Source organism: Papaver somniferum, chromosome 9, assembly GCF_003573695.1.
Source record: "Papaver somniferum cultivar HN1 chromosome 9, ASM357369v1, whole genome shotgun sequence".
NCBI classification, from domain to species: Eukaryota; Viridiplantae; Streptophyta; class Magnoliopsida; order Ranunculales; family Papaveraceae; genus Papaver; species Papaver somniferum.
In genome coordinates, this window is record NC_039366.1 from 198,841,106 (window position 1) to 198,866,515 (window position 25,410).

The following is a 25,410-nucleotide window of genomic DNA, read 5'->3' on the forward strand; positions in this document are numbered from 1 at the left end:
CATCTCTTGGTTGTTTTACTTTAAATTCTTAATCATATGAATGAATGTAAATAATAATTTCTCCGCCGTCTGATGTAAATGGATAGATGGTGAAGATCAAGATGAGATTTTGGAAAATAAGGAAAGCATCACCAACATCCATCCACAATCTGATGGTGAAAATATTAAGTAAAAAATTAGAGATCCATTCCGAGATGTAATAATAATTGCATAACATTCTTGGAATTGAAAGCAATATACAGTCTTTAAAACAGTCTCAATAAGATGAAAGTTATGAATGCAGTTAACATCATAACAATGAAGTTGTGCAGGCAAATACTAAAATCTGCGAGGGAGAAATTTAGTGAAGAACTGTAGTAATGATTCAACGTAGGAGCCATTTCCCTGAGAAAATATGCAAATCCTTAGATTCTACCTTTCTTTTCTGCACTACAAAAAACATCAAGCTTTACGAAGAATAACACGTCTTTCTCTCTTGTATTCAACTTCCTCTCTCTGGTGCATAATCAACAGAGCTCTTCTCACCTGCCATGGGTAATTATGAACATTAAAGACAAGTTGATGGCACTATTATTGTATCATTTCTCAGTGGCACAGAAAAAAACAGATATGCCAAGAAGAAGATCCACATCATAAACTTAATGGAAGCATAAAACTAAATTGATAAAGAAAAAATTCCTTACAATGGAATCATTCAGCCCCATTCTAGCAAGCTCGTCAATAAGACGCCTCTCTGATATGTGGCTTCCAATTCCCATTCTTCTCTTTATCTGTGTCTCTGCTTTCTGTAAAGTAATACATTGATCAAGGTTAAACAAGGAGGTCATAGAATTCCACAAGGAAACTGGTTTCGGAAGTAATACGTAAAGGATGAGATCTGGTTTTGATGTGACGAACCTTTATTTCGCTTGCCATCTCAGGAGTCAGATTAATATGTTGATTAATTCCCGATTTGGCAGCATCCATCGTGGAAACGTTAAAGAGTCTGATTGCTTCTCTTACGTTTTCATCCGTTGCAACATGGGAGCTGATTTTAGGACAAAGAGAAGAGTACAATGGATTCAGCCTCTTTCATTTGTTTTACTTTTTTGATATTGCTAATGTTGAATAATAACAAATTTACAGGTATTAACAATGGAGTGAAGTGTATCAAAGAAGTCAGTGGCCATAAATGTGCATTATCAACACTACCAAGAAGGACATGGAAAGAAACAAATTATGAAAATGAATATATGCAAGGTTCCGAGTGGCAACCTGAAATTTTCCTGGTGCGAACAAGGAAAACTTTCTTTTATTTTGTAGGAGCTGCACTAAACTTTGATCATAATTTGCATTTTGGACACCATTAGAGAGCAAATGAGTAGTGATTTTTTGCACTTGTGGAAGTGCCTTATATTTTCAGGGCTAGGTGCAACCCACAATCAAAATCAAACACTGGCTCCCAAACACATTGAGGAACTTCATGATTTTCTCTCAATTTTACTATGTGAAAATTCTTAGATACCTAGCAGAGCTTAGGAGTTGGATCTAATTGAAAATATTACTTACAGTCTCATCCTAGCGAGTGCCTCGCTTAACCTTATTACAGCTTCAAGCTGCCTTACAGTAATTGGTATGGCAGCCGATTCACCCGATTCATTTGCCTGCTGCCTCATTTCCTGCAATAATCAGCACAGGTTATCCAACTAGCATGCATGGGTTTGTTCCACTGAAAAAGCCAAAAAAGTCATCACATGACTGTAGTCTATTGATGTCAGTGTTGCAGTTGATTCATTAGATTGACCTGTATTTAGTGACTTCCCGGTAATATAATTTACATAACTCATCATAACAATTTTGATTCAGGACGCAATCCCTGCCAAACAGTCGGGTTTTTCAATGTGGACAGGGGACTGTCAATGGGTACAGGGGGGAAACCGATGGGAACTCGCATGGGGATACAATAGGTACCCACCAAACACAGCTTACAAAAAGTTGTTTTGATCTCATGCTACCAAATGACACAATCAGCTAGGTCGTGCAATAAGAAACAATGAACTCAAACTTCTGCTTAAGAACAGAGCTAACTATCCTCACTCCTCCACTTCGGAGACCACTAAAGACAAATGAAAATAAACTCTACCTGTCTAATTTGAATATAGCTGTTCTGCAACACAGTGGCTGCAGATTCTGAAAGCCGAGGGTAGCAGTTTTTTTTGCAATACTGAATGTACCTGATGAGATACATAACATGTTCAATTCACATAGTTCCAAAAACAAACCACCATACAGTACATAATACCAGCACAGGTTCAGAAGATTGCCTTTTCAACCAGTTATCTTCCTTCGAGGTTCTGGTGTCGTCGGAAGCTGCTTCAGCAGTTGAATGAAGCTTGATAACATGGCTAGCTATAAGCTGCGAAGAGAGAGGATATCCAGTCAACTCCACGTTATTAGTGACTAGATAATAAAAAATAGTCAAATGCAGCAGTCATTATTTACCTTATCCTGACTGTACAGCCTCACATCCTTCACAATGAAGATTAGATCAAATCGGGAAAGAATTGTTGTCTGCAAATCAATGTTATCCTGTGCTGTCTGAAATAGGACATTATCTAGTAAGTTTTTCTCCATAAAAACTCTTATAGAATCAAATACCTAAGAAGAGTGAGAGAGACAGAAAAATATATCGACCTTAAGATCATCATAACGCCCTGATGGTGGATTAGCAGCTGCCAGCACAGCAGTCCTAGAGTTCAGTACTGTTGTTATTCCAGCTTTGGCAATGGATATTGTTTGCTGCTCCATAGCTTCATGAATAGCAACTCTGGTGGGACAAAAATAAGTAGAAACTTGGATTCTTCAGAAGAACCACAATTTTTTGAAGAAAAATACATCACCAGAAAAAATGGCATGGCCATTAATACCTGTCTTCTGGCCGCATTTTGTCGAATTCATCTATGCAGACCACTCCGTTATCTGCCAAAACCATGGCTCCTCCTTCTAGATAAAATTCACGCTGAAAAGTTGTGTATAGGCAGATTAAACTGTCAATTTTTTCTCGAAAGTAGTGAGAAGACAATGTACACGGTAAACATTCGAGGAAAAAATATAGTAATTTAAAACTACAGCAGAACAAGAGGATGTGGTAACGAACTTACAGAGCTGTTATCACGAATAACAGAAGCTGTAAGTCCAGCAGCAGATGACCCTTTTCCAGACGTATAAATGGCTATAGGAGCGGTTTTATCAACAAACTTGAGAAACTGTATACAATAAAAATTCAAAGAAGGGACCGGTATCATGAAAGAAAGTAAACGCACCAAATCAAGGATGCAAAAAATACCCAGATGGGTACCATTTCATTTAGCTTTAAGAGTGACAAAATTATAATTAGACCAAAACATGTGAACCCAACCTGCGATTTAGCTGTAGAAGGGTCCCCCAAGAGCAAAATGTTGATATCACCTCTTAACTTCACCCCATCAGGCAACTCCTGCATTTTGAAGAAAATTGAATATGTTATCTTCACACTCAACAGAACAATGTTCATACTAAACCTTTTAATTTCAGAAAAAGAAAAACATACCTTTCTAGAACCTCCAAACAAAAGACAAGCCACGGACTTCTTTACATCTTCGTGGCCATAAATGGAAGGGGCGACCTTGGAGCATATATTTTTGTAACAATCTGCTTCTGAAGCGAATTTTTTGAATTCTTCCACCTGCAACCCAAGTTGAATGTGCCACCATGAAATGAAAAACCATAGTACTAGATGATGCTTATTATCCAGTAGGAAGAAAAATATATATAAGCTGGAATGCAAACAACTTCTTTTGGCAAGAACCACATCTACTTCTAAGTGTCCAACAATTGAGTTCGCCGGGCTATTGGTGATTGTACCTGGGCATATAGGTAGCAGACCTGATCTTACAAAGGAGGTTTATCGTACTAAAAAAAAGACTTCTTATTTAGTTGAAAAACTAGCACCACTTGATATGATCATCATTTGCTTTGACGACCAAATTGCATTAGTTAATACCTCGCATAAGTCCCTATACAAGGTAAAAACACCAAGATTGACTAGAATCCATTTGTTAATACCTCGGAAAAGTCCCTACAAAAAGGAAAAATACTAGACTATGTACTCCAGGTGCCGCTGCAACCATGCATATTCAGTTTGTACGGTGACCATGGATAGGAGTATCCTTTTTTACCTTTGCAGAACAAAATAAGTATTACAGGAAATGTCTTCTTTTTTCTTTTTTGCTCAAATTGAAATTTGAATCCTATAGCTAATGAAATCTGTAACTTCAGGTTGTTCTTCATCAAGGCTCACCTCATCCGCAGTGAAGACAAATTTCCCACTAGAGTTGGAGTCACTGCCGTCCTCTATACCGACAACCCTGATATAAGGTTGTCTCACTGCAACAGCTCCTCTCTGACTGAAAGATAAATACCCAATCGCACATATCAAAAATCAGTATTTGCAGGACTACATTAAATGTTGGAAAATTTAAGGATCAAGTCTTACCTAGTTGCTGAATTCCCAGCTTGAAAGATACTGTAAATTCCGATGATGGTCAGCCTTGTCCCAGGTACAATAGTTTGAACTAGCTGACGATCCACAGAGAGAAGCATGTTTCTTGGAAGCTCTCCAGTAGGCACATCCTTCATTTTCGGAAGGATACAAACTGATCAGACAGGCTTAGACACTTCTAAGAAAGACATACTTATCATATATTTCATAGGATTCCATGTTATTCACCGAATAATGCTTATTACCTCGGGATTCTCTTGTAGCTTAACAGTTTGTTGATCAACATATTTGCTTTTATCAGGAACCACAATCCAAGGATCAATAGGGCAAGGTTCCTCTCCTGCAGTCTACACGAATATCAAAAAATTCCACTATTCAAAACACTAAAAGAAAAGGGGCAAAGAATGAAAGTGGATTCTTTAGGTGAGTGATATACCTGAGGCACATGGTCACATGACCGCGGCACAATAGCTCCACCAAGCCCAGGACGGCAAGGAATAACCTTTATGCTCTTGCAATTTCTACAGAGTAATGTGACATAAGTAGCTTTAGCTTTCGTTCTCGATGCAGCAATGGTAATCCCAGATATCTTTATAAGCTTCGATACACTCTGAGCCTAATTTCATCAGCATTTAAACAAATTAAAAAATATTTCTCAATTTCCAGAAACCCAAATTTATAAAAACCCTAAATTAAATTACTAACCCCGAGTGCTCGCATGGAGACAGAATCCTCCTTAGAAGTAAGTAAGATCTGAATTTCAGCAACAGTTGGGTCTTCAATTTCACCAGTTTCTCCTGTTACTTTTGATTTCAAACTGGAAAGAACTTCAGCCGCAGCAGTTTCAAACTAACCGAAAATGAACATCAAATTAGAAACACAAATAAATTAAGAAACAAAATCGATGGAGAGAATAATAATAAATACCAGAGGTAGATAATCTGATGGAGCTGAACGAAGTAACGAAGGGAGTTGACAATCAAAAGCATTGAGATCTTCAATATCAACAAGTAGTGATTTTGAAGGAGTATCATAATTTTGAACGAGGTTTTCTCTGTAGGGGAAAACATTTGGTTCTGATTCAAAACTTCGTATGAATTCTTTAAACTTGACCAAGATTGAATGACGACTTGCTGATGATTTATCAGCATCTCCTCCCCCTCCACCTGGTGGAAACTGTGCTTGATCACTGTAATAAACACCACCTTCATCCCAACCAGACATCTCGACTCTTTCTTTCTCTCTCTCTCTCTGATGGGGGCTGAATGTTGCTACTGCTGTGGTTCCAAACTACGGCGCCCTAATGTAAGCAGGGTTTTGGCGGGAAACATTGCGAGATTTGGCGGGAAACGCGGCAATTAAGTGAAGCCCAAGCCCCTACTTGACAAACGCCTCTGGGCCCTTAACTAAGGCGAAGAAGGCTGTTTTTAGGCATACCAAATAATAGTTCCATCTTGGGTGATCTTATAAAGGGTATCTTATGGGTAGTTCAATTACCCATATACCCTTAATACAAAAATCTAAAATCAGTTTTCTAAAAAATCAAAATCAGTTTTCCTTAACATCTCTTCTTCTTCCTCCTCTAGCCGAACTCTTCTCCTTCCGCGAAAAAAAAATTCATCACCGTGATTAATTATCGATTCGCAAAAATTTGATCGTCGATTAAATTCAACTACATAATGACTCGTACAAAGAAAAGCAGGGACTAGGCAAACCAAATCGTCTTATAATCCATCAATTGAAGAAGAAGAACCAATTGAAGATGAAGGTGTAGAAACTGAAAATCAACCACCAATTGAACCAAAAATTGAACCAACTGCATCTCCAACTTCGGAAATGAGGATAAGAAAGTAAGTTTTACAAACCCATTCTCCTATTTGATGTTTTTCATCGATTAAATGACGGATACAGGTGGGTTCGGCTCAAAATTTAGTTGCGTTTTTAGCCGAACTGTTCTTCACAAAAGCTTCCTGTAAGTGTATATGCACAGTTCGGCATGAAATTTCAAGCCGAACCTAGCACATTTACGAGGTTCGACTATTACTATATTCACATTATGTGCCGAACCAATACAAAATTCTTACCCCAACAATTATCAGGAATATAAATGATCAGGTTCGGCTTATATAATACTTATGTAAACAGCCGAACCATGTACTACCAAAAGGTTAGGCGATTGCGATTTTCTCAATATAAGCCGAACTTCACATAATTTTTCTTTCAGATCACACAGGATTAGGTTCGGCTCATTATGACATTTTTATACTAGTTCGGCTCATAAGAATAACACTTTCAGCTTGCCGAATTGTTCATTAGTTGAAGTACACGAAATACCCTTTTCATTCATGAATGGAAAGAATAAACTGTATGAGATGCCCTTCATTATTTTGGTTGTGCAGAATATACCCTTTTCATTCATGAACGAAATGGTTCGGCTCATACGATTTTCATTATATAAGCCAAACCATTAACATTTTTTATTCCAGAACTCTCAGGAATAGGTCCGGCTTTCTAGGAAAATTTTATACAAGCCGAACTAGTGTCTAGCATATGGGTTGGAAGTGGAAAATATATGTTCGGCGCATACCTAAACAGTTTCGGCTAGCCGAACTGTTCGTCAAGGGATTGGTTCGGCTCATAGGTGTAAGCCGAACTGTTCATGGTTCACAAAATCATTCTCATAATCTAAGAAATCAACCATTTGGGAATCATTGTTGTAGTTGATATCTATTTTCCTATGTTTTTTGTATGAAGAATGACCCTCCTCATCCTCCATTGAATCAAGAAATTTTTGTTTTCACTTCCTCCTTCTCCTTCTCTCCTTCTCAATAAATTTTTTTTCCCCAAAATTTATCATCTACACAAACAAACCTTATGATTCTGAAAATTATCTTAATCACTAAACAAAATTTTAATCACTAATCCAGATTATTAACACTAATATATAAAGGGAAGATTTGTCATTATAAAAAAATTTGGTTAAGGGGCTTTCTGATTTTGTTATTTGGCATCCTTTTTTTTCTTCACTTGGTATGCCTAGAAATTTTTAGGTATGCCTAAAAAGAGCCTTCAAGGCGAATGGGTGTGCATTTCTGATGAATGATGTTTTGGGACTAGCCCAATTTGGTGGGGAACTACTTTGTGATAGGAATGTCCACCCTGTAATTATAAGGGATGTCCTAAAATGTGGAAATGACTAATCTATCCTTAAGCTAATTTAATTTACAGCCAACCTAATAATCACCTATATATATATATGTATGTATATATAACCACCATCGCCGCCCGCCACCACCTCCGACTACCACCACCACCTCTATATATGTAGCTTAATTTAAATCATTAACGAAGATACTCTCACAAACCCATTACTTGTCATTCGTTTTTGGTTGAAAAAATGAGAAGTAATCATCAAAAATGAGTTGAAAATGGAAGTTGCAGAGAGAAGTTCGGCTAGGAATTATGTGAAACAGTTTGTCGAAATAGCCGAACTCAGCTTTAATGGAGTTTTTTCTTTTAGAAAACGGTTACCTCGCAAAAAAAAAATCCCAACCGAACTTTTAGTACGGTTACATAGCAACTTTTTTTTGTTCGCGACATAGCCGAACTAAAAGTTCGGCTATGTCGCGACTTTTTTTTCCTCTACACTTGCAGATGAGTTCGGCTACCTGTTCTTCAGATGTCGTAGCCGAACTTTTTTAACTAAACCGAAATCAATTTGTAAATTGTTCCTTTTTAGGAATGTTTTGGCCAATTCAAGCACCATTAACTAAATTTGAAGTATCCGTGAGTACCCAAAACATCATACCCTTGTTGTGGCTCTTAAAGAAAAAGATCTAATGCTTTTCTTCCAAAACCCTCATCTTCATCTATTTCTTCTCCTTCTCAATAATTCTTCTTTTGAAAAAAATCAACTTATTAATTTAAGCTCACTAATTATTAATTAACTCACTAATCATTACACTAACTTAATCAAAAAGAGTAATTTTGGTACTAAAATAAATATATGGATAAGAGGTGACTCAAAATTACTTCTAATATCCACCCAAACAAATGCTAGTAGTCTGTAGTCCCCCATCAAAATGGGCTAGTCCCCAAAAAATCATTCTTTCTGATCCAATCCATATACGTACTCAAGCCACACATATCCAACCCACCCATGAACGAATTGGCATGTCTACTTAGTAGTTATATATACATCCACGTATAGTTTGTGCACTCAGAAGTTACACATCCATATTACTAGCTAATATAACGAGCAATAATATATCAAAAAACATACGGAAGACACAAGTACTGCTCTATCATTCATTTTATTTACAATAATTGGTAGTTATTTGTATACTTATTAGGTATGTATTTCATTTCGTATAATCAACCAAAGAGTATTTCAAACTTAAAATATAATTAATTAAGGTTGGACAATAACAAGATACTGGATACGTAAAGTAGATTCCTATAAATAGCCACCACAACCTAAAATAGAGATGTTTATTTTCCCTTCTTATCTTTCCCGAGTTCAAAATGCTTAAATCTCTGGACAAAAATATCCATGGAATTAGGTTAACTGAACAGAAAAAAGGAACATAATTATAAAACATATTAAAAAATTAGACCATACAACCAACTTAAATGATAAAAAATAGGATTACATAAATGGATGTGTACCCCGCAATTACATATGCATATGTGTACCTGGCATGTACATTTTGTTAACTATGTAAAATTTCAATTGTAAGCGAACTTTATTACATAATCAATATTATCCTCACTTCTTGCAAGAAAATATAACTACAAAGGTATACATGGAAGGGGATGCACACGAGAAGAAAAGCAACTCACTTGGAAAAAACTCTCCAGGGCATATAACACCATGAATCATATGTGATTGAAAAAACAACTTATAATTATTATTACCAGTTGGAGATGACATATATTAATCATACTCCTGGGAAAGTATCCACTATTATTTTCAGAAAGAGCACTTTGAGATGTCAAATGTGGTTCACTTTAATGTTTCTGGTTCCCAAAAATATATGTGTACTTCACATTTAAGTTAAAAAAATATTTTAAAAAGAATATAAAAAACAGAAAAGAAAAATAAATACCATAAATCAAACTGCACATCAACCACCGGTATTTCACATTGGGAAGACACTTGTACATTGAGAGAAGTAGGATCCATTACAAAAGTTCCTAGCTTAGAATCGATCTCAGCATTATGAACAAGATTCTCTATGCCTTTTCAAAATTCATATTCTACTTCTCGGCTAGAGTTTTGTTAACCAACGCATAATTATGTGAACTTATTCACAAGGAAAAACAAAACTAAACAAAAAAACTTATTAAAAAATGGTTGCAATGCAAACACCTTGAGAAAAGAACACTTACATTATCTATTGTGTATCTGATGTAGTTAGAATAATGCGATGCATACTTAAAAGAGCTAATTGCATCTTTGTTTTCTCTAACAAACAGCAATAGAATAGACTAGTAGTGTGTTTACACTTTGTATCTCTATCTATGGATCTTCACTTGTCTCCTCGGTTCTATTTTTATACTCAGTCCTCCATAGTTATTACTCTCTTATTGTTGTTGTTTTTTCTCCTCTTACTTGAGGTTCTCCAGTGTGAGTATGCCGTCCGTGGAGCCATCGTCAATTAAGCACAGGTTTGTATCATTCATGCATTTGCAACACTTAACACTTACTTACTGAACACACACCCAACACTCTGATGGATGGATCCTTTAATAGCTTTATGCCACTTGATTAACTGGCTAGCTGAATATGTAATCACTTATGCTACTTTTTCTTCTTATGCAGCGGATACAAGAGGAGATAAAAGAAATCCCAGGATCTCATCCTTTTGATGAGATAATCATCTCTTATTCAATCATGTTTATTATTTTTATATGTGGACATTTAGAGGAGGTTGGGATATTTATATTCATATGAATCATGTTCCTTATGTACAAATTTGTTTAGAGCTTTCTATTGTTTTATGGGGCAAACTTATTTTATCCTCTTTCAATTACTGTAACTGATAGCATCTGATTGTCCACTTGTTACACAGATACTTTACTGTAATACTGGAAATCCTCAATCTCTTGGCCAGCAGCCAATTACCTTCTTCCGAGAGGTTTGTCCATTCTCACAGCTAACTGTCTTCTTTTTCATGTATACAAAAGTATATCTAATCTAAGGGTTGTTTACACGCCTACTTTTTCGGCTGCATTGTGCGATCATCCAGTCATTTTGGATAAAAGTGAAACACAAGGCTTGTTCAGGTAAATAAAAGTCTTGCATGAAAATACCACCTTAAGCTAGTTACAGTTCCAGGGTGGCAATTTACTAAATCCCTCTCTTAGTTTGAAAATGAGTTCCTAAATGGATTTCACATTCTCTTTCTTTGTTTAAGTCCTTTTGAGCAACACAATGAGCTTCAAGTCCTCCACTTTTTTATTTTCAGTGCTGATTCCATAGAACGAGCTTGGAAAATTCTAGATCAGATGCCAGGAAGAGCAACTGGTGCTTATAGTCATAGTCAGGTAAGGATAACAATCTTTATTGTTCTATATTGAACTCTAGATTTTTTTAATGATTAACATGGTTGTCATGTCCTGTTCCTCCAATATCAGGGTGTTAAGTGCTTACGTGGTTGCTGGAATTGCTGTCGGGATGGTTTCCCTGCTAATCCGAATGACATATTTCTCACTGATGGTGCAGTTAATACAAGATCTTACCTCTCCTAAATGTATTTAAAAAATTGGATTAGCAGAAAATCTTATATTTGTTTCCTTGTTTGCATCTCAGGTTCATATGATGATCAGCTCAGAGAAAGATGGTGTTCTTTGCTCAGTACTCTTTGTACTCTGCCTCAATTGCTCTGCATGGTGCTTATTTTGTATGTTTCTACACGCACATCATAGGATAATCTTTTTTGAAAGTTGAAGTGTTGTGCTACTCAAGTAATCAGTGTCAAGACGCGTTTTAAAACATGATGTCAGATTGTCTAGTTATAGTCTCATGACAAATTAGTGATTGTGTAATTTGTTTTCTGCAGGTGCCTTACTATCTCGATGAAGCTACTGGTTGGGGGTTGGAAGTTTCTAAACTTAAGAAACAGTTGGAAGATGGCCAATCAAAAGGCATCATTGTTAGATCCTTGGTAGTGATAAATCCAGGCAATCCAACTGGTCAGGTATAACAACAACAATCAATTGCTTTCCATACAATTATCCCTTTAAGTCATCCCCAGCAGAAAACCTCTCGAGGATTTTTCCTGCCTTTGCTGACGTTTGTTACAAGTTTCTTAAAGATTTCATACGTTCTTGCAGAGGAAAACCAGCGGGTAATTGTGGAATTCTGTAAGAAGGAAAATTTGGTTCTTCTCGCAGATGAGTAACCATTTATTATAATATTGTATCAAAATAAATAAGAATTTAGCTCTACCTCATAGTTTCGTTCAATTAAATTATTTATCCAAAATAAATTCCAAGCCTAATCGGACGTTACAGAAGTGGCTTGCTAACTTGAGTTATTTACAGGTCTACCATATATTTTTGAAAAGATCGGCGAGCTAGATCTGATAAATATCACTCTTATTTATTTAATTATTTCTGCTTAGGTGTTTGAGGAACGTAATTAACAGATCAAATTCTATACAGGTTGGGGATGAATCCTTTGAATCTTATTCGGATGAGAAAAAAATGGAATTTTATCTTCTCTAGCAAGACGTGCCAAGGTTGGTTAAACAAATGAATCATATGTTATTGATTGACTATCAAAAATCCTACGGAAATGTATTTACTTATATTCTTAAATGAACTCATAGGCACTAGAAGATGCATTCAATAGTCATATTAGACCAAGTAACATCTTACATTAAAGTTATGTAATCAAAACATTTCTGCGGTAGTGGGTTAAATTATGTAACTTAAAGTTTACATCTCATCATTTAATGCAACCTCTTTGTTAAAAGGATAGTCACCAAGTAACATCTTACATTTTGAATAGTTATTCTTTTCAGCGGTAATGAGAACTAAATTCAGATAAAGCACAAAGACAATTCAACACAAGTTGCACACATTCACCTCAAAAGGTTTCATAGACGTCGGCTTTTAGTCATGGTCCTAGCTACATTCCAGGTTTTGTTTTGTTTTTCTAAAGCTCAATGCCCAAAGTTCGTAATAAAATTTAAACCTCAAAAGAAGTTTATTACCTACAACCGCATATGCTACTAGGAAAAGAAAGAAAAATCACCTCACCTCAGCGTTGACAAGTTTCAAAAGACTGCCAAAGTTTACATTCAGTAAATGACAAACATATCAAAATTCTTATATCACAGGAGCATTTGAATGTCATATGAATACTCCTTAGAAAATCTGCACAAAATCAGATTCTACAGAGGATCATTACATTCCATGTACACGCCACATTATATCCAAAATTTGGGTGTATAGAATTTAGGCTGAAACATCCTCAAGGAGGTCATTTCTGGGATTTCGAAAAACTTGGTTTCGGAGAAGCTTTCTGGAGAAGCTTTAGTGAGTTTTTTCTTTTAAGAAAACAAGAGGATTAAGACTGTGAGATCATATCTCCCTATCTATTTCTGTTTTGTATGAAAGTTATGTTTAAGACAATTCTGAATGCTGAAGAAAATGGAGATACGAAAGGCATCAAAACTTTCAGATATATGCAATTTGTGAGTCAACTACTTTTCGCAGATGATTGCATCATATTTTGCAAAGCTGAAATAAAAACATGTCACAAAATGGTGTCTCTGTTTAAAGACTTTGAAACAAATTCTGGTCAAACTAATAAATCTCAGTAAATCGGAGGTTTTCTTTAGCCCTAAAACCGATCCTGATAAAATGATCCGAGTCAAGCAAATACTAGTAGTAAATTCAATTCCTTTGAATGATAAATACTTAGGATCTCCGTTATTTACTAACACGTCAAAATTTAAAAGCTTTGAACCCCTAATAAAAAACACGACCAAACGCTTAAAAGGCTTGAATGGTAGTAATGTAAATAGTGTTGGATGAACAGTTATGGTTAAGAATGTAACATCTTTTCTTGCAGTTTATCAAATGAACTGCTTTAGCATTCCAAAACAGATCTGTAAAACTCTTTTTAATCTTCAAAGAGATTATTGGTTGGGAAAGAATGTAAATGAGAAGAATACAAATGGTAAAAAAAGCATCTTCTTTAAAACATGGGAGTCAATGTGTAAATATAGAAAGATGGTGGATTAGACATACAAAATATAGAAAGCTTTAATCTAGCAATGATTTCAAAGATGGGGTAGAGACTAAAAGAAAAAACAAAATCATTAGGGGCTAAAATATTAAATGAAAATTTTTATCCACGGTGTGATATACTACATATCAATCCTAAACCAAAAAATGGAGACAGTTGGGTATGGAAAGGGATTCTTACGGGGGTTGAACAAATTAAGAAACATTGTACATGGGAAATAGGAAATAAAAAGTTTATTGACATTAAGATAATTGGATCCCAAATACCATTGCTCCTCTACATAAACCAAGTACGGGTACTTCAAACATGAAAAAGGTATGTCATTTTCCACAATAAACATAAAATATGGGATGAACACAAGCTAAAAATTTGCTTTGATGATAGCACAATAAGTATAATTCTAGATATGAGTATCCTTGTAAATGATTTGGAAGACATTGCTCACTAGAATTTAAAGGAAAAAGGTGATTTCAGTCAATAAATAGTAATAGTAACAACAATGGAAACTGGGACAAGATATGGAAAGGTAATTTCATCCATAAAACTTTTCATCTGAAAGCAGCAAATTCAAACTTACTAACCGGTACGAGAGTAATTGCGATTCTCCCAAACATTAATACTAAATGCAATCTTTGTAATGAGAATGAGGAATCCTTATATCAGTTTTTTCTCAAATATAATTTTACAGTACAGGTATGGATGCACCTAAATTTTGATATCAACTATGTAGCAGATGGAAAAACTTGTTTTCATGAATGGCTAAATGATTGGTTTCATGATAAAAACAAAGGGGAAAGTATATTAGAATGGATAGAATTATATAGTATTGTTATATGGAATATATGGAAAGCGATATGCAAAATCACTTTTCAAAAAAAGAAACAAAATAGTATCTACACAGCAAAATAGATAGTTCGATTTTGCAAACATGTCAACTACAAATTATAATATATTGACCTTTCAAGTTCTCTGTTTACAGATTATGGACAGAGAACTTGAAAAACATGTTACATACCTAAGAATGATAATGTCCATAGCCCTAACTATGCATCTTCCAATAAATATATATTGAATTGGATTAACTTTGAATGATTTTACATGAAAAACAATTGAAGTAGGAGGATCTTTTGCAGACTGCATAAACAGGGAACAACTAGAAGAAAAGGGTGTTGAAACTACAATATTACCTTTCAAAGTGACTCGGAACCCACTATAAATCTTTTGCACAAAAACAGACTCTAGAGGATCGTGACATTCCACCTACGCGCTGCATCATATCAAAAAATTGGGTGTACAAAACTTGGGATGAAGCATTCTATAAGGTCATTTTGGGATTTGGAAAATTTTATTTTTAATGAACAGAAGAATATTTTAGGAGTTTATTTCTCCTTTAAAACCAACCCATTTTGGCGCTTCACTCACAGAGAATCTCCATTTCTACGAAGTAGAAGAAGTAGTAGACGCTTTTCGATTCGTGTGAGTTTTTGATTTTTGAGAGATGGAGCAGCAGAAGAACAAGAGCATGGTTGAAGAAAACATCGGGGAAGAAGTGATTCTCCACGACCATTTCCCTGTTGAACAGCTTCAGGTAATTTCCTTCGGTTCGTTCTTGAAACTCTATATTTATTTTCTATACTTTTATCATTGAAGTTTGTGTTCTTCTTAATCTTAACCATGATTCCCGCACTGGGTTTTAGTTTATTTCTCAATTCCAATCTTCGAACTTTGGGAGTTGACCCAGTGGTTAGAACATAGTTCACCAAGCCATGGGACATGAGTTATAACCTCCATGAGTCATAAGTTAATGTTTTTCCACTTGAAATGTAAACTGACTAGTCGAAGGAAAGTAGTCAGTCAAGAATCACATCATTGTGAAAAATCTTCACCGTTCTCAGAAGACGCGATTCATTCTTACGACTTGAATCAAAGTGATAATTATTATACCGAATCGTACGCAATTATTTGACATAATGATTTTTCGTACTCCCAGGTCCGCACTTATAGTTTTCTTTTGGAATTTTTGTGTGAGTGCCTATAAAATGGCAGGCCTTTGTGTTTGGTGCTAAATTTTGATTTTGTTTGACCGTATTGACCATCCAATAGGTGGTTAAAAAAGCTAAACGACCAACTTAAATCTTATTTTCGTTTTATTTATTTACTAACTCTACCAGGATGGTATCAATTATTAATTTAAAACAAAATCATAGTTTCTATGTGGATGAAGAAGAAGAAAGTCCATTTGAAGTGTTTGAAGGTGAAGCAAGAGTTGATATAACTTTGCAGCAAGAAACAAGACCAGCTAGTAATCGTACTTTGCCATCTCATTTGAATGATTATGTTATAACTAGAGATAATGAAGAAGATGAAGAATTAGCGAATTTGGCCTTATTTGGAGATTGTGATCCAGTTGAGTTTGAAGAAGCCTCTAAAAATCAAGGGTGGAGATAAGCCATGGATGTTGAAATACAAGCAATTGAGAAAAATAACACATGGAAACTTACATCTTTACCAGAAGGAAAGAAATCCATAAGTGTTAAGTGGGTCTACAAGAAAAAGTATAGACCAGGTGGTGAAATAGAACGTCTTAAAGCAAGACTTGTGGCTAAAGATTATAATAAAAAACCAGGTATTGACTATTTTGAAGTATTTGCACCTGTTGCAAGGCCAGATACTGTTAGAATGATCATAGCCTTAGCAACAAAACATCAGTGGAAGATTTTTCAGATGGATGTGAAGTCGGCTCTCTTAAATGGTATGTTGGAAGAGGAAGTTTATGTTGATCAACCAGCTGGTTATATTAGAGAAGGGAAAGAGAATCAAGTTTACAAGTTAAACAAAGCTCTGTATGTCTTGGTGCAAGCACCACGTGCTTGGTATACAAGGATTGATACATATTTTCTAAAAAAAGGGTTTTGAGAAATGTTCATACTAACATACTTTGTATGTGAAGTCAAATGCTCAAGAAAATCAGATCATAGTTTATCTCTATGTGGTTGATCTTATTTTCACAGGAAAGAATACTGAGATGATCAATGAATTCAGGGAGGCCATGATCAGAGAATTTGAGATGACATATCTTGGTTTAATGTCATATTTTCTTGGGATTGAAGTTTTACAATCTGATAAACGCATTTTTATATCACAACAAAGATATGCAAAGACTATTCTTGATCGTTTGAAAATGAGTAATTTTAAAGATATTATAAATCCAGTAAAAGAAAGACTGAAGTTAGAGAAAGAAGGAAAGGGAGAATTTATTATTCTTACATATTTTAAACAACTTGTAGGAAGTCTCGAGTATTTAAACTGTACAAGACCTGACATTGTATATGGAGTTGGGCTTGTTAGTAGGTTCATGGAATCATCATATCAATCTCATATGCAAGAAGCAAAGTGTATCTTAAGGTATGTGAAAGGTACAATTAATTTAGGAATATTTCATGGTGTTTCAAAGAATGCAAAATTGTTAGGTTACACTGATAGTGATTGGGCTGATGATACTGATGAAAGAAAAATCACTTCAGGGTTTGCTTTTCATATGGGATCAAGGTATTTTTCTTGGTCATCAAAGAAGCAACAAGTGGTTGCATTGTCTACAGCAGAAACAAAATATGTAGCTACAACTTCTTGTTCCACTCAAGTTGTGTGGCTAAGAAGAATGTTAAGTTCATTGAATCACGAACATGTGAATCCAACTATAATAGTATGTGATAACAACTCAGCTATTGTACTTACAAGGAATCTCGTTTTTCATGGAATAAGAAAGCATATTGATATAAAGTATTATTATATTCGTGAGTTAGTCAAAAATTGAGAAGCAGTTATGAATTTTTGTCCTAGTTCTGAGAAGGTTGCAGACATCTTTACAAAGGCCTTGAAAGCTGATGTCTTTGATAACTTACGTGAAAGACTTGGAATGACTAGTTTACATAATCTTGGTTTGAGGGAGGTTGTTGGAAATCAAGTCTAACCAAGACTATGATTTGAAGTTGTACAAGATTTGGAATATTACTTGACAGACAAGTTTTAAGTTTATAAAAGTTTGTTGAGTTTATGAATGCACTAGATTTAGAACTTTGTTTGTTCTAGAATTATTTTTATGTTTAGGAGTTTTTGCTTTCTTAGGAATCTGTTTAGCTTTTTTATTTTTTGGAACTCTTGGTGATCTGAGCAATATAAATAGGTTATAAATCCATGAAGCTGTGTACACCAGAATTATTAATCTATCAAGTTATTAAAATTATATGTTGTTACGTCCTTTATAATCCTTTGCATATCGGATATTTACATAAACGAACATTAAATCTATTAATACTTTGATTCACTGCTAAAATATTGTGAAGCAGTTTCCAAGAAAGTGTGAGATCTTAGAGGTGATGTTGGTGAAGGACCAAAAATTTCTTCCACGCAAGAAATTATTTTGCAGAAGTTGAAGGGGAATTATCTTAAAAAAAACTTGTAATGAGACTTAGTAGAAAATTTTCCATTAACTGTTGGTAACCAAATTAGAGATTCATTTTCATTCTATGCATTGATGTAGATATCCTGAATAACTTCCGCCATATTAGTTAGACAAAGATCTTGTAATAAGTTGACATTCCAGCTGTTAGTCTCATAAGAAATTGAATCAGATACCCTTTAAATATTTTCTGGAGGGTTATCAGAAGCAGAAATAAGATGTCCTAGTTGATTTGTCACCCAAGGATCTTTCCAAATTTGTATATTATATTGACGTTTTAAACTTGCTAGAAAACAATACAACAACCCTTTTTACTGACATCCACACTCCAAAATGTGTCTCCTTTAGAACAACTCCAATGGAAGAATAAAACATACTCATGTTTCTGCATGATGTGGACCAAAAGATGTCATTATGGGATATTGTTTTTTCCATATGATAAAGAACACCGATTAATTGGGGGACCCCAAATAACAATTAGGGGCCTCACTTATTTTATCCCCACAAAATAAAATAAGATTGGGTGCTTACAAAGTGGTGGTGAAAATACCATTTTACCCTTTTGTATTTAATAATCTAAAAATCTTATTAACCCTTAATCCTAGGCCCTCAATTTCATTTCATCTCTAAACAAAAACACTTTTATTTAATCCTAGTAACCCTTTTCCTCCTCCCCTCCTTCTCTCTATCCTCTCCATCTTCATTAACGACTCAGAGGAAGAAATTTTTTTCAAACGATTCATCGTCATAATCGTCCATGTGAAAACTTTAATCGACGATTAATTTCTTCCACAAATATGGCACGTACCAAGACGACAGCTAGAAAAGAATTTCAAATCCTTAATCTATTAGAAGCGGTAAACGCTAAGGTTTATGTGAGAACCAGAGAGAAACCGAATCAGGCGGAATTGGAGAAACCTATGGCTCCAATCAGAAGGTATGTGAACTAAAAACCCCTAATCTAACTTGGGTTTGCGTTTGATTTGATATGATGATTGAAATTTTTTATTTTTAACAGCAAAATTGCAGTTTCAGTTCTAGGATCGTCAATACAAAGTTTTTGTTCCTTAACGATTTTTCATCTGCATGTTGAAACAATGAAAAATCGTTAACCATTAGGCTGTAGGAGATAACGACCCTAGAACTAGGTTTTCCAATATTTTTCCCTATATTAGAGTCGTCCATTTTGTAAGTACCCCGATGAAGATTCTTGGTGACGACTCATTTTATAACTCAACGAATCTACACTATGCAAAACTACCACTCTATTCAAAAAAAATATAGGAGTCGTCAATTAAAACCAATAACGATTCTTTTGTGACGACCCTTTTATAAACCTTAACGACTCTATATGATGAATAACTACTATTCTGTTCAAAAAAATAGAAGGGTCGTCATTTATAAACAGTAGAGTCGTCATTATGTATTTGAGAATCGTCATGGGCTAATTTGGAGTCGTCAATTGTGTAAAAGGGTTGTTTATGTTTATTATTTTTTATTGACGACTCTTATTTTTAGACAATAGAAATGATGTCTCATCAGTACCTTTCTTTTTTGTCTTTGGACTATTGTAGCAAGACAAAAGATAAGAATCCCTTGGTAACTCCCCCTTCCAGAACTCCTCGCCATGATAATACTTAAATTCCGGTCAGTTACACGGAAAACGACAGAGTGAGGTAGCCTTCTCTATCCGTGAACCCATAAATAAAGGTAATGAGTCTTCGGATTCGTTGACTTCATCCTCTCCTGTTGTGTTTGCTTCTGCAAGTGATGAGTAAGATGAACAAGAATAAATTCCTACGGGGGGTGAATATGTTGTTGATGATGATGATGATAAAAAGGTCGTAGTGATGGTAAGGAGGATTTGGAGATTCAGGAGGAGGAGGATGAAAGTAATGAGGATGAGGAGGAGGATGATGGAAATGGTGGTGGTAGTGGTAATGGGAAGGATGATGATGGTGATGATGGTAATGATGGTAAAGGTGATGGTGGTGGTGATGATGAGGAAGATGATGATGATGAGGAGGAGGAGGAGGAGCATCAGGATCAACCGACTGTACTGGCTAAGAAGAAGAAGTCAGGTCCAAATGCACCCAGTGAGAGACATTCCCCCCTCCCCCCAACATTTGCAGCTGGAACGTCTTCGTGGTAGGAAAGCTAGAGGAGAACCTAAAGATGGCTGCAAATTTATATTTGGTTATAAGAGCACCTGGGCTCATACCATCTAAGAGACAATCGTAAGAATCGAAACTTTGCTTTTAATATGATTCGTTGATGTTAAGTTTCTTATTTATGATTTTTATTCGTTTCTCTTTTGTAGGATCATAATAATGCCACACGTATGGTTGTCATCGAGTCCTAAAAACCACACTTGTGTGGGCTGTCTGTTTGTTATCTTGTAATACGCTCCATTACTAGAAATGAATATCTTTGTTTCTGGTAAATTACAAGTCCAATTCTTGTTTGTTATCTTCGATACAAACCTTCCAGCAGGTTGATTCTGTCAAAGCTACCATGAGCAGGTTACTTCCTGAACTGCCACAGGAGTCCCTGAGAATGAATCAACACTTTCATATCAGTCGCTTATTTCTCTGCCAAAAATAACTTGGGAAGAAATACAAAGCACTTCTTCAGTTATGACTTATGAATATATTTCTTACTAGTTAATTTCGAAGTCCAGAAAAAAGAGGAACAGCAGTCCTTGATTTCAGTATTCAAGCTGTTCTAGTTATACACGGAAATTGAGAATCTGACGGGGGAGAAGTGAAAGAAACATTACTAAGTCCACCAGACATACTGGTGCACCCATTCTAGGAAACCATCTACACCACCAGATTCAAAGGTGGATTGTACAGCGCATGTTGAACAGCTCAGTCCTGAACAGATTATTAATTTTGTCCCTAGCAACATGACTAAAAAGGATTTCTGGATAAAGTATGGTAGAGTGGAGTATCTGTCACGGAACTAGAAATGCTGTCTTCCTAAAGCAGGGATATCTATATCATCCTTGCTTAGCTTGGGATGTAATTTCCCTAGGCACCCAGTATACTTAAAAATGAGGGAAATTAAGAACTGATAATCCTAAAACATTGCACAACATGGTGAAAAGTTAAACAAACAGTTTGAGAATCTAGAGAGAAAATAAGAAATGATTAATCTAAATCATTGTACTGCAGGTCTCATTAAAAGTAGCCTTATTGCATTTTGATGTTTGAGCATCACTCTCCATAATCAGGTTGATCCAACTCCAGTTCCATAGCGTTTCCCCGGAGAAACAAAATTTTCTCCAGCTCTGCTGCAGAGAAAAGTTCAATAATTAGACATCTAAAAACACAGAGAAAAACAAAAGGCTATAACATTTTAAAGGTCGGTTGAAACTTGAAAGCTCATGTTTGGTAAAACTGAACAAGTTGGAATTCCCGCAAAAGCCCAAATTTAAGAATTCCTTAATTCTGTACATACTCTAAACATACAAAAGAGGACCTTAGACAAATCCCATGCATGATCAAGATCAATATACAATGGAAGTATACAACAACATCTACCTTTCCAAGAGTTCAAAAAACTTGTGCGATCTCCTTAAAAACCTCCTCCACAGGCATCTCACTATTGATCTGTGACAGAAGTGACCATAAGTTGTTGCAGGCAACACTTACACAAATAGGCGTAACTAGGAACCTTTTTAGAGAACTTGACAGGTTCAAGTAAAGATTACCTCTTGAAGTATTCCCACACTGCGATAATATTCAATTACAGGGAGGCTTGAGTTCTCGAAAACCTTCAACCGCTTCCTTATTGTTTCGATATTATCATCTTCTCTACCCTTCATTGGAAGGAAGCAACATTAGCAACAACAATGGAAAAAGAACTTTATAAAGATAGAAACTTCTTAAAACAAATGAATCAAGGAAACAGAAGCTGCATGGATCCTTCTAACCTGTTGTCTACAAAGAAGACGTTGCACCATGACCTCTTTGGAACAAGATAGATAAAGCACAAATTTTGGCTTTAGTTGACACTGTTAAGTAAATTGAAATGTCTATAAATAACACATAAAAGCAGTTCTATAATCTAAACAATCGTATTTGATAAATGTACACAAATGTAGTTGTAGGCACAATGAAATCAAATTTCCTGAGGAGATTGTGTGCAATCAGAACAAACAAAGACTTACAGCAGAATAAAACGCAACACGATTTTCTTCGTTGCGAGGGAACCCATCAATTAGAAACTTTTTCTTGCCACTTCTCTTCATGGCCTGTAGTATGAGGTCAACCACAATCTCTGAAGGGACGAGCTTTGCCTCCTTGATATAGTTCTTAATCATGGTACTACAGTAACAAGCGCGTTATAGATGCACACACTTAAATATTTACAATGAGTCGGGAAATATCCGAGCAACAAAAATCAGTAAATCTAACTACATAGTACTGCATTAGGAGCATTTGTAATGCACCACGAGTGCAGAATAAACGAACTGGACAACCATTAAAATGCTTTCCGGTGGTTTGGGTTAGTAAACAAGGTGTGTAAGTCAAGTAAACCAGATTGCATACTTACCCATGCTTGGAACCTGATTCCTGTTCTAGCCTAAGAAGATCTCCAACGCTAAGATGGCAGAACTGATCATCCCTTTGGGCAATCATCTTGCACTGTGTCCCCTTTCCACTACCAGGACCCCCTGAATCACAACAGTGTGATCAATTCAGATACTTGTCGCTTCACTAATCGATTATTCTAACTCAGCAAGTATTAGCAACTTACCCAAGACGAAGATTATAAGTTCATCATCTGATAAGCTGCTTCTACGCTTCTCCTGGAATGATCAAAACAAGAAAACGCAAAAATCATCAGGACACTGTCATAATCTGTTGGTAATCCATGAAACTCCAACACAAATTTGTACTTGTGTAAGCAAAAACCGACTATGAATCAGGCAAAACAAAACTAACCAAACATACATTATGTATCAGAGAGAGCTTGGTTGTGCGTACCTGCTTTGATTTCATGCTACTAGTCGCCATACCCCCTAACAATAACAAAGACTGCTGAGAGTTGCAATGAGATGAAACAGAGAAAACCCACTTTTTAGTTTCTATAGAACCCTAATTTTATTTTTATTTTTTGAGAAGAGTTGAGGAGCAAAAAGAGAGTAGATCTTATACAATTCTTTAGTTTGTTTCAGTATTTCTGTTTCTGGAAAACACGATATCTTCACAATTTTCTTGTTCAACTTCTACTACACTTTTGAGTTGCAACGTTTGCTCATATATCTACCATTCTTTTAACCTAGGTGAACAACACCCTTGTCTACTGCCTATATGGATTTTTCAATCCTAGGACTGGCAATAGGTGGGACCCACTACCACTTGTTGTTTATCAAGAGCTCTTAGCCGGCTGTCATTTTATCATTCAATAGTTATGTCCTCACTCGTTTTGTTCTTGTTGTATGTGCATTTTGTAGGCCTATTCCAATGCACATGTCAAAAACTATGATTTGCCACTTTACTTCCTGGTACCCAAATACACCATTTAGGCACACATGATGGAGCTTTCAGTGAGCGATAGAGACTTCATCGCTCGCTGGTCATCTCAATGCTCAAGAGTTAGAGAGACGTCAGCGCTAGTGTTTTCGACGCTCGTTTCTTAGAACATCGCTAAGTTGTTTTTCATTCAACAATCAAGAATTTCTCCTCCTATAAATACTCAACTTCAAATTCATTTCAACTCACACCAGAATTTCTAAATCTTTGTAGAATTTCTCAATCTCACATATCTTCCATACTTTTCATCACTCTTTCAATTTTTCAAAGAGCATGACTAAAATATGAACATGCCTGAGTTCATAGAAAACCAACATGTTGCCTAAAATCAAATAGCCAATGTGCAAAAAAAAAAAAGGCGGAGTCCAAAATTTACAACTCCGAGAGATGAATGTATTTGCAGAAATTATGTTTTTTTTTGCCATGATTGTCTTATCGTTGATGCTGCATTCCAAGGCCATGACATTTTGGGAAAACTTATTTGTGAAATTTGAAAAAGAAACAATGAACCTCAACAGTAATCGAGATGTGAGCGTGTTGAGTCACCGCTTCACTGTGTTGAATAAGGAAATCATTAACTATGTTTCTTCAGTAATGCAAGCGGGACGAAACATGATGGGTGGTGAAACGATGATGGACATTGAACAAATGAGTCGGATGGAGTTTCGCCGCTGATGCGGAAAGACTTCCAATAGGGAAGTTGTTTTGAGATTAGAGTGTTACCTAAATATAATCCAATGTTTATGTTTTAATTTTCTAATTGTCAACTTTAAAAGTTTATTTTCCAAATTGTCAACTTTATTAGAAGTTTTTAGAAGTTTTAATATTTTTCTTATTTATAGTTAAAGTTGAAATGTAAGACTGTATTAAGAATAAAATATAAGCTTAATTTTCAATAATATGAGTCAAATTTTCGAATTAATATAAACTTCAAACTAATTATTAGTAGTCAAGATATAAAATTAGACAATAATAATTTAAAATATAAACTTTAAAAATAAAATTATGGGACAATGTTCTTCATCTTGTTTATCTTCTTCATTTCACATAACTTCCAATCAATGCGCTTATGAACGGAGTTTCCTTTGTTTATCTTCTTATTTGGCTTCAAATTTCCTTTGCCTTGATTTTCCTTTCCAAGAAATGGTTCTTAGATCAATAAAAGAATTTAGAGCACAAGAAAGAGATACAAGAACAAGTTAATGAAGAGAAGGATTCTCGTTAATCTCAAGAATTATGATACATCTGAGACCTTTTCACACCCCTCTTGGAGATTATGGTTCTTGTCCAGGGGAAAACAAGAACAATCTCAGAAACTATTACAACTTGTAATTTCTTCCATCTAGTAAAGGATCAAGAGGTGAGGAAGATTTCCTTATTCCTTGTCTCTGATTTTTCTTTACAGAGGAATGATCAATAAGGACCATCTTCCTTTCCCACAATGTTCTGCGTGCTCTGTTTATCGGTTTTTGCAGACTATGAATGGTTCTGAAAATATCTTTGAAAGTGATGTTGATTTCTTATGAGATTTTCTTCTCTTCTTTTGATAAAGTAAATTACTAGAAGAAGAAATTTCAAGAACCTTTGTGCAATCCATCTTAAGGTGATCCTGGTTTTTACACAAGAA

The 25,410-nt window shown here is 35.4% G+C and overlaps 2 protein-coding genes and 1 pseudogene across 4 annotated transcripts; 1 reads left to right on the plus strand and 2 right to left on the minus strand.

Annotated features, from left to right (window-relative positions):
- Nucleotides 1-153: 153 nt before the first annotated feature.
- On the minus strand, nucleotides 154-5,785 carry LOC113310415 (DNA replication licensing factor MCM5-like). Its single transcript, XM_026559081.1, has 18 exons — nucleotides 5,447-5,785; nucleotides 5,225-5,368; nucleotides 4,956-5,135; nucleotides 4,765-4,866; nucleotides 4,514-4,650; nucleotides 4,319-4,424; nucleotides 3,569-3,703; nucleotides 3,398-3,475; nucleotides 3,141-3,245; nucleotides 2,907-2,998; nucleotides 2,674-2,806; nucleotides 2,482-2,577; nucleotides 2,304-2,395; nucleotides 2,123-2,213; nucleotides 1,549-1,658; nucleotides 898-1,027; nucleotides 684-785; nucleotides 154-525 (listed from the first exon to the last, which is right to left on the minus strand). Exons 1-18 carry the CDS (start codon nucleotides 5,741-5,743, stop codon nucleotides 442-444), a joined length of 2,214 nt encoding a protein of 737 aa, XP_026414866.1. The 5' UTR covers nucleotides 5,744-5,785; the 3' UTR covers nucleotides 154-441.
- Nucleotides 5,786-10,042: 4,257 nt separating this feature from the next.
- Nucleotides 10,043-16,229, plus strand: LOC113313083 (annotated as a pseudogene).
- Nucleotides 16,230-21,123: 4,894 nt separating this feature from the next.
- Nucleotides 21,124-23,452, minus strand: LOC113313781 (UMP-CMP kinase 3-like). 3 transcript variants are annotated; one of them, XM_026562568.1, is made up of 8 exons: nucleotides 23,202-23,452; nucleotides 23,005-23,056; nucleotides 22,801-22,921; nucleotides 22,415-22,571; nucleotides 22,178-22,258; nucleotides 21,956-22,063; nucleotides 21,786-21,854; nucleotides 21,124-21,535 (listed from the first exon to the last, which is right to left on the minus strand). In XM_026562568.1, exons 1-7 carry the CDS (start codon nucleotides 23,262-23,264, stop codon nucleotides 21,798-21,800), a joined length of 639 nt encoding a protein of 212 aa, XP_026418353.1. In that variant the 5' UTR covers nucleotides 23,265-23,452; the 3' UTR covers nucleotides 21,124-21,535; nucleotides 21,786-21,797. The 3 variants fall into 3 exon arrangements, with proteins under 3 accessions (XP_026418353.1, XP_026418352.1, XP_026418354.1); XM_026562567.1 differs by having other exon boundaries at nucleotides 21,126-21,532; XM_026562569.1 differs by having other exon boundaries at nucleotides 21,129-21,532; nucleotides 23,235-23,451.
- Nucleotides 23,453-25,410: the final 1,958 nt, after the last annotated feature.

Excerpts from the sequence above, each read along its gene's own strand:
- LOC113313781 (XM_026562568.1), bottom strand. The coding sequence starts at position 23,264 with ATGGCGACTAGTAGCATGAAATCAAAGCAGGTACGCACAACCAAGCTC. Across the intron at positions 22,572-22,800 it reads GAATCAGGTTCCAAGCATGG|TACCATGATTAAGAACTATA; the intron begins GTAAGTATGCAA and ends TTGTTACTGTAG. Across the intron at positions 22,064-22,177 it reads GTCTTCTTTGTAGACAACAG|GGTAGAGAAGATGATAATAT; the intron begins GTTAGAAGGATC and ends CTTCCAATGAAG.
- LOC113310415 (XM_026559081.1), bottom strand. The coding sequence starts at position 5,743 with ATGTCTGGTTGGGATGAAGGTGGTGTTTATTACAGTGATCAAGCACAG. Across the intron at positions 2,807-2,906 it reads AAAATGCGGCCAGAAGACAG|AGTTGCTATTCATGAAGCTA; the intron begins GTATTAATGGCC and ends TTGTCCCACCAG. Across the intron at positions 2,578-2,673 it reads GGCGTTATGATGATCTTAAG|ACAGCACAGGATAACATTGA; the intron begins GTCGATATATTT and ends GTCCTATTTCAG.